The sequence below is a fragment of the Arachis ipaensis genome, chromosome B8 (assembly GCF_059453495.1).
Source record: "Arachis ipaensis isolate K30076 ecotype BB chromosome B8, ASM5945349v1, whole genome shotgun sequence".
Taxonomy (NCBI): domain Eukaryota; kingdom Viridiplantae; phylum Streptophyta; class Magnoliopsida; order Fabales; family Fabaceae; genus Arachis; species Arachis ipaensis.
Window position 1 is genome coordinate 60764030 of NC_142443.1, and position 9609 is coordinate 60773638.

At 35.9% G+C, this 9609-nt stretch overlaps 1 protein-coding gene across 3 annotated transcripts; it reads left to right on the forward strand.

Annotated features, from left to right (window-relative positions):
* Positions 1–2038: 2038 nt before the first annotated feature.
* Positions 2039–9179, forward strand: LOC107613097 (uncharacterized). Of its 3 annotated transcripts, none has more exons than XM_088496156.1 (7): positions 2039–2260; positions 2406–2607; positions 3380–3500; positions 4010–4353; positions 4476–6195; positions 7895–8145; positions 8766–9179. In XM_088496156.1, the coding sequence occupies exons 1-7, from the start codon at positions 2178–2180 to the stop codon at positions 8835–8837; spliced, it is 2793 nt and encodes a 930-aa protein (XP_088352282.1). In that variant the 5' UTR covers positions 2039–2177; the 3' UTR covers positions 8838–9179. The 3 variants fall into 3 exon arrangements, with proteins under 3 accessions (XP_088352282.1, XP_088352284.1, XP_088352283.1); XM_088496157.1 differs by having other exon boundaries at positions 2094–2260; positions 3700–4353; XM_088496158.1 differs by lacking the exon at positions 7895–8145 and having other exon boundaries at positions 2042–2260.
* The last annotated feature ends 430 nt before the right edge of the window (positions 9180–9609 follow it).

Below are 9609 nucleotides of genomic sequence, written 5' to 3' on the forward strand. Positions count from 1 at the left end.
TTGTCTGTGTGAAGCATCCTCAGTCCTAAATCTGTTTCATCATTCAGAGACTTATACCACATTGCAGTGATGTTCTCTGCCACATATCCTTGTTCAACCACTATCTCGGTTGCCTCAAACCTACTCTACCTATCTTCATCACAGTAGTCCACTATCGAAGTCTCACCATCAAACCCAAACTTCTCCCATGGTGTATCTTGACACTAAAATAACTCATTCTCCGAATAATCTGTCAGACAAACATAACAAACTTTATAAAATTTTTACATTGATCAACAACAACAAAAATGCATAAATGCAATCACTAGGGCAAAATAAAAACTTTCCAAACAAAACAAGAAACAAATATGGAACTATAAAACAAAACAATCACACACACAATATCATTACATATCAACATGCATTAAGATGAAAATCAAATGGGTAGAGGAGATTTGATAACGGAATACCTGACATGATCTTCTTCAGGAAATGAAGGGTTTCAAACTAACTGCTTTTATGGACCTTTAATGTTACTGAAGGATAATGTCACATCTCTAACTGAGAATCGCAACCCTTGGGTGACGATCGGTAGGGTTTGTGGGTTTCTTTGATCATTTCGTGCTTCACAAGAAGAAGAAGAAGAAGAGTCAGAGTAAGTATGCGTTCTGTCCAAACGCGGGAACCAAAACACGTCTATTAGCCCCTGCCCCCTCTCGTTTGCCACGTCGGACACAACGTTAACTATTTCACTCCCACTTAACGGCAGGACTTGATTGATGCAAATCAAAACTATTTTGGATATAAATAGGACACTTTAAACGTTGGGGACTAAAATAGAATTCACCCCAAACGTAGGGGACCAATTTAGTACTTTACGTTTGTATCTATATTTACTAGAGTTTGCACATATGAATCAATACGATTTGCACCCATATTTTTCAAAATTTGCACACATGAAATGATAAAATTTATTTGTTAAAGACAATTTAGTGTTTGTGCTGGTCTCCAATAATTTCTCATAAAAAAACTTAAAAACATTGTAAGAATATAATACATTATAGTGTTTTATGCATCATTCAATATATAGTCCGCAAATTGTTTAGTAAAATAAAATAAAGAGTTATGGTCATCAACTAAATTTTTTGAATAATTATGCAACACATTAACAAAGATAGAAGAGAAAGAGTAGCGACATAAGATTATGTGAGAAGAGATAAAAAAATGTGTAAAATGAATGTTGATTTATATAGTAAACATGAGTAGAAGTGAGAATAAAAAGAGAAAACAAATTCAATTTTATCAATAAATTTGTATATATTAAAGAGAAATAACATTACTATTAAAGATATAAAGTAACCTACATAAAAATAAAGAGTAAAAAAAATTAAAAGGTAAGGTTAAACACTACATAAGAAGAATAAAAAATAATATAATGGTAGAAAAATTATAAAATGACAATTTAACTAAAATGTTTATATCCTATTAGAAGTTATGTAATATGTCAAGAGTTTATTGTATTATTATTTGATTTTCTTTTTTATTTATTATAAATAAATTGACAGATAAATAAAAAATGTTTATAAAATATTTTTTTCAAATAAGATAATAGACAATTGATATAAATTAATAATTTTTATATTATATTTTTTATATCATATTTTTTTTATAGAATTAGATAATTTAATATGTAAAATTATAGGATTAATGCTAGATTCATTACACAAATGCTAGTCTTTATAATAATATAAATGTACTTTTAAGAAAAATATTTTTTTCTATGTTATTAGAATAAATGATGTGATAATTTTATATGAAATTTAAAATTTTGTGTCATTTATTTATCATAATACTACTTTAGACATTTTTTAATATATTATAATAAATAGATATGTGGGAGTAATCGCGAGTTTGCACTAAAAAATTATGTAAATGAAGTTAATTTAATTTGTTATGAGGATTAATTTATTAATTAATTATTTTATTTTAAAAAATTTTCCTATAATTGACTTAGAAGGGAAATTTGTCCATAAGGGGTAAAAGCGTCCAAGCAGAAGTAGCCGGGGAGAAGAACAACAGGGGGTATAACCGTACAATTAAAGAAAAAAATGAGAGGGAACTACACAAACCAGGAGGGAAGCAGAAAGAGGAGAACACACACGAGAAAAAAAGCATCAAAATTAAAGTAGTAGAAGAAGATGAACGAAGATGGTATCACCTCTGCGAATCCCAATTCCTCTCTTCCCAAACCTCCCTCTTCATCTCCAACTCCTGCTGCTAGGTCCTCTCTCTCTCTCTAGCCCTATCCTTAAAAACTTCCAATTCAATTTCATACTCTCTAATTTCTTCTCTAGGGTTCTTCAATTTTCCTCTTTTGTGCTAATTTGTAATTTTTATTACTATTTTGTTTTTTTTATGTCTTTCAGCTCTGCTGGGGCTTCGTGGCCTGCCGTTCCGGCGAATGCTTCTGACGGAGAGGGCCGCCAGAATGGCAAATCAAGCGCCGAATCGGATTTGGCAGCTGCCGCCGGCTTCTCTTCGGATTCAAACCTTTCGTGTAGGCCTTGGGAGCGTGGAGATTTGCTCCGGCGCCTTTCCACTTTTAAACACGCCGGAAAAATGCCCAAGGTTCGGTTAGATTCTTCTCTGTTTTTGGGGTCTTATAGTGTGATTGAATTGTTTAGCATGTGGTTTCAATTAGTTTGTATTGTTGGTGATAGTTTGTGGTCAGAATCATAATGAGAGTAAAGTTTACAAATGGAAAGAAGTGATTTGCAAAAATTAATTGAAGCAAAATGCATGGTTACTGACGTTCGTGGAAGTTTTAGAACTGAGTGTTATGCTGGGAGCAGTTAGTTTGGGAGCTGTGACTTTTATACTTGTGTTCAGAAGATTCTATGTAGGTTGGTTATTTGTCGTATTGTGGTGAAGAAAAGAAAGATATTTGAGAGACAAGAGGGAACTGTGAGAAATGATTCAAGACGAGAATTTTGAGAGAGGTTTAACCATATCAACAGAGGTTTAACCATCCTATTGCTATGTGTAACAAATCACTAACTACTTGTCATGGATCAACTTTTTAAGAGTGTTTTAAGTTATTGAATACAGGCACATGCGTAGCTTTGTATCTTAAGATGCCCCCTCTACAAGAGCTTCCTGGACAATGCACAGTTTAACCTGTCTCATTCTAAAATATACATTATCATTCAGAAGAATAGGGTTAACAAGGATTGAAATCTTCAGTACTTGGCCATAGAGACTTTTATACCATGTTATACAATGATTTTGTAGAAGCTTAAACAATTTGTTAAAGATAAATAAATAATTTTATCTATTAACACAATAACACTACATAACATTCCTGTAACAGCCATATAACATCATTATATTTCTTTTGCAGATTGCTGGCTCATTGGCTTGTGCCAAAAGGGGCTGGGTGAATCTTGATGTTGCCAAGATTGAGTGTGAGGTATGCCATGCACAGTTAGATTTTGCTTCATCCTCAGCTAACTCTTTTGAAGGTGAGCATATTGCTATGGCTGAAATTTTGCTTTATATATATATATTGGTGAATTGCTTGTGCCACTAGGTTTTGATCCAAACTCAAACTCTAGTATATAAGTATCAATTTATATTGGTGTATGTACTTCTTCTGAATGACACTTTTGGCTAGTTTCCTAGCAGCGGTTAACTGGTTACGTATTGTGTTACATATATCAGATGAGATATAATTTGCAAGCTTCTGGTGAGTCTGGGGTGCTTTTTGGAAACAGGACATGTTTTGGTTGGGAGCTCAAGCTTGGTTCTACTTCTATCTTTCTGGAAACTCATCTATTTTCGGGGATGACACTTGACAATATAGCTGAAACTGGACTTGCATTAATTTCCTATTTGATTTCATCACCTTACTATATCCTTCTTGTTACCCATAATTTTTTAGGTTCTTACTGCCTTATATTGTTTTTTATGTCATTTGATTCCATTGATACTTTCTGGGTTTTGATTTTTGTTTTTTGTATATCTTTTGAAGCTGATGGTTCCAATGAAGAACTTTCTAAACAGCTTGATAGAGCTCACAAAGCCACTTGTCCTTGGAGAGGTAATAGCTGTCCAGAAAGCTTGGTGCAGTTCCCTCCGACTTCACCTTCAGCTCTAATTGGAGGTTATAAGGATCGGTGTGATGGACTCCTGCAGTTTTACTCCCTCCCTGTTGTATCGCCGGCTGCTGTTGAGCATATGCGAGTTACACATAACTCTCAAATTGACCGGTTTCTTGCTCAATCGCAAAGTCAGACAGCTGGGGAAATAGGCTACAGAGAAAGTGCTTCTGGAATGGGATTTGCTGGAGAACAGGCTCTTAATTCATATTCTTATGTAAGATTTTATTGTGATAACTTTTTTCATCTAATTGTTTAATCAAGTGTATTCTATTCTAGCCTTTTTACCCCCTCATTTTATTATTTCCATCCTTATAAATTAATCTTCCATTTCAATAGGCCCAGAAACTCATAAGTCTTTGTGGATGGGAGCCAAGGTGGCTTCCAAATGTGCTCGACTGTGAAGAGCAGTCTGCCGAATCTGCTAAAAATGGTTGCAGCTCTGGTCCAGCCAAAGGCTCGGCTCCAAGCAAGAAGGAATTTTCAACTTCATGGATAGATGCTGGGGACAACGATGCACTAGGTTCGGAATTCAATTGTGAATCTAGGTCACCTTTGTTAGATTGTAGCTTGTGCGGAGCCACAGTTAGAGTGTGGGATTTCTTACTTGTCCCTCGGCCTGTTCATTTGGCTCCCTGTGTCATTGATACCCCTCAAACAAGCAAGAAAATGGCATCAACACGAGGAATAAGTGCTGCGAGTGGGATCAATGAATGGGCTGCTGTGGATGCTGTTGAAAAAGAGCCATTTGGAGATCATGATGAGGCTACAACATCTGATAAAAGGCAACTTTTATATAATAAAAGTTTAGATTTAAATCTTAAAATGGCTAGTGGGCCATCTGGTTCACTAATAAATTTGACTTCAACCTTGGAACATGTGCAAGATACCAGCGAAGGAAGGGATTTAATGGCTGGACGTCCCTCTGGAAGTGAGGTCGGTGGTCGCTCTGGATCTTATGAACCACAAGGCCCAAATGCCCGCAAGCGCAAGTTGGACGATGGTGTAACCACATCTAGCAAGCCACAACAGGTGGGCAGTGCTGAAAGAACTATAATTGACGGTGATAATAATGAAGTCACTGGTGGTCAACAGCATTCAGCTGGCCCTTTTAAGCGAGCCCGTGATGTTACTCATTCAGAGGCATTCCTAATTCCACCACGAAAACCTTCTCGTTCTCTACCCAACCATTCATTAGATGTTCAAATAGAAGGTGATGCTAATATGGTTAACGAAGCAAATCCAGAAAGGGATCACGTTGTTGGCAATCCATCTACTAGAGATTCCACCCATGCTTCCTCTATTATTGCGATGAATACAGTTTATCACAGCTCAGATGAGGAATCTATGGAAAGTGTTGATAATTGTCCTGTAGATGTTAATGACGTCAACTTCCCTTCTGTTGATTTGAATGAAACATCAGAGTTAAATAGCAGTTATCAAGGACAGCAGAGTGGTTGTTTACAACCACTTTTAGAAAGAGCAGGAGGTGAGACAGGTGTTAGCAGTTCTAATGCTTGTGGAGAAGTTTTGAACACTGAGATATTAACTGCACAAGCTAGGGATGGGCCTAGCTTTGGTATTAGTGGAGGAAGTGTTGGCATGGGTACAAGTCATGAAACTGAAATTCATGGAACTGATATCTCAGTTCATAGAGGTGATAGTTTAGGTGATGTTGAACCAATTGCTGAAGTAATTGAAAATCAGGGCCAAGATGCTGAATTTGGACGTTCAAATGGCCTTATTGTCGATTTTGTGCCTGAGGAAGCTAGTAAAGGAGATCCTCAAGGAGATAGTCAAGCTGTGGTGTCTCAATCTACCCCAAGGACTGATAGTGGCTCAAAAATATTAGTTTTAACAAAGGTAGAATCCATTGAAATTAGTGAGAAGACAAATAGCAGTCTGCAGATGCTAGGCCATGAAAATGGTGCCCACCCATCACTTTCTTGCAATGCTATCATGTGTTCTGCCTATGAAGTATCCAAAGAAGAAGTCACTCAGAATGGGAAGGATGATGGTGCATGCCATGAATCAAGCTCTTTACTTGCAGATGTTGTGGGTATGTCTAATTATAATATTTTGATTATTTTTTCTCTTTCACTCAATACTGAAGATGATGATCTCTCTTTTGCTTGTTATTCACTGAGTTTTTGAATCATATTACTGTAATATGATAACTAGTTTCTCTAGTGAAGAAATTATGTGATGCTCATTTGTACAAAGTTATTTAAAGGAAAAAAGGCCAGCCCAATGCAAAGCATCCTGCATTATGTAATTTCAAGGGAAGGGTTGCATCCAAATGGTATAATAATTTAGGCATTGTAACCTGGTGCAGGCATCAGTGACTGATTCCATGGCTTGAATCCGTGACGTCACACGGAGACAACTTAACTGTTGTCCCAAAGTTCCCATTCAATTATACAAAGTTATTAGGCTATTAGAAAATTCTAAGGTCAATTTCAAAAGTAACAATTTCAGAATGACATGTTTGTAACTAATTTGTCAAGCTGGCAATGTAGTGGAGTGAGAAAAGTATTCTGTTATGGGAGAGGTGAGAGGCATACAAGTGAAAGGGGAGAGATAGTGAGGAGATTATCTTAGAATTTTGGAATAGAACAAAACTTGGAGGGTGCCAAATACTTGGTGTGCACTTTTTTCATATGATTTATACAGAAAATAAACATACCAGGAGAGGGAAATTAATCTGGGCATCTGGTGTTCTTCCTAATCCCATTGTTTGTTACTATACAAGTTTATACCTATTTGATACCAGTTTCTTATGGACTCTGTTCATTTCCCGCCCAATATTTGTATACTTTTTAAATGGTATAACATTTATTAAAACTGCATTAACTGTTATTTTGCTTTGGTTTAGCTATTCTGCTATTTTGTGTAAATGGTTTTGAGTGAAGTGGAAATAACTTATCCAAAATGAGGAACAAGGGTAATGTTGCAGATTAGAATGCTAAAATTGCAATTTATGTCATACATAAGAGAACACAGAGTTTGTACTCCTGCAAAGCTTCATTAACCTACAGCTGGTTTAACCTGATAAATAGATAATTACAACTGCAGAATCCCACAGAATTTGAATGCATAATTATAGATGCAAATCCCGTAGAATTTGCAGATTCAAATGGGCGAATATTCTGCTAATATGGAGGCAGATATTCTGTTAATGTTCCGTCATAATATCAGATCAATTCTATTGACAGAAAATTCTCAAAATTGCTCTTGGTGATATATTTCATTTGAAAATTTTGCTAATCAATATCCTTCTCCTTCATTGTGCAATTTGGATGGCTGGAATGACTCCCTCTCCCCCTCTCTTCCATCCCATTTATAGTGCCATATAATTGTTGATATTGGACAATATTACATATTAATAATTGTTTTTACATTCATAACTCATTATTTATAATGTTCTTACATTATGAAATATGAAATATAACTTCATTGTGAATTAAGTTGATTTCTTGGTGGTTGCATTAATAATTAGGGAGTCAATTGTGATTGTTCTTAAACAAGTTAACTTCATTTGTTTAAACACACTAGCAAAGTCTCTAATCTTGTGCTGAAATCAAGTGCTGCGGATACCCAAACATTCTGTCCTATTTGTAGAACCTCTTTTTGCTCCAAATTTTTAATATAATTCTGACTAATTCATCTAAGACATCTCGCACGTGATTGTCTGCCTTCCTATTCTAGTGGCAGTGTGCGTTAACAATAACAATTGGGCAATTGGCTCTAATCTTCAGGGACTCCTTATAGAGAGAACGTAAATGGGGGTGTTGAATTTGACCCCATCAAACTGCATAATGATTGCTGTCCTTGGGTGAATGGGGATGTTGCTGCTGCTGGTTGTCATAATCCTACCTCCAGTTCTGGTCTTGGTACCATAGCTTTGTGTGGCTGGCAGCTGACTTTGGAAGCTCTGGATTCTTTCCAGTCACTTGGACATCTTCCAGTGCAGACTCTGGAATCTGAGTCAGCAGCATCCATGTGCAAGGTTTGTTCTGGTTGTCTCTCTCAGTATTGTCCATGATAAAATAGAGAACCTTTCAGTTAGATGTTTAATGCTGTTATGAGTGTTCTTGTTTTCATATAGTATATTCCCTGACGTGTAACTAAAAAAATGGCTACAAGGGACATAGATATGAAAAAAATAGATATGAAAAACAACTGAACTTGGACTTTGCATAAATGGTCTCTTAGAAACAGTGACATAGGATGATAAGAAGCTTTTTGACGAGAAGCTTTTGGCAGGGCAGCTGCCCCCTGCCCTTGAGAAGCTCTGTTGTTGACTTGCTGCTTAGAAAATAGAAATCTAAATGGCTTGGAACTTGGGCCTTTCTATGTATGACATAAATTGCAATTTCTTCAAATGTGTAAAGACCTTCAAAATTACTCTTAAGAATCACCACTGAGTAACGAATGAAGCTTTGCAGCATGTTTGGTAATCACACATCTTGGAGAAAATAGAAATGATATTATTTTTCTTTATATATTTTTTTAAAGCTGTCTGATGAAACCCTTGATTATAAGCTGTTTTGAGTTTAAAACAAGTTAATTGAAACACACACATGTTGGATGTGGAAGATTCTCCAGCTTGACGTCTGTTTGTCACAGGGTGAGCGGTTCACCTCTGGCAAGAAGCTGTTGGCACACAACTCCTATGTAAGAAGCCAGGGAAGAAACTAAGGCGGCGGAAGCTGACACAAGCTTAAGTTCCTTCTCCGAGAAATGAGTATCATTCTTGTATGCATATTTAAAGCCATTATTTTATATTGGATATTTCTCCAATCTTCATTTCCAGTTTTGATGCTATATTAGATGTTGGATTGGTTTTTCATTAGTCCAATAAAAGTTGTCGTTGCATCAAAAGCCTTGTTGAGCTGTAGAAATTGATGTAGGATTATAGATAAATGTCAGCCAGCGGTGAAGAACTCTCTTCGCTTACAAATAATTGTAATCTGACAATGTACCTATAGACTGTGTTTGGTTAATGGGTGGAAGAAAATAAGACAGACATAAATACACAAATAGATATAGACATGACTATATACAATTCTTTTTTGGTTTGTTTGGTAAATAATACACAATACAATACACAAGTCATAATTATATTAAAATGTCAATATTATTATTCTCTTTCCATCATCAATACCATATCACAGTAACATTACATTTACGGTCGCGTAGTCATTATCAATATTTTTAACAATTCAAATATGAGTAAATAGCCAAAATCGTCTCTAAAAGATACTTCGATCTCCAATTTGGTCTTCGAAAGATAAAGTTAATCGAAATCGTCCCCAAAAGATACACGATTAGTCACATTAGTCCTTCCGTCAGTTGAATGATGATGTGTCACGTTAAGTGCTACGTGGCATATGATGTGGAGGGCTAATACCACGTGTCACAAGATGATTGGTTGACGTGTCAGGTCAGTGACACGTGACATGCCACATGG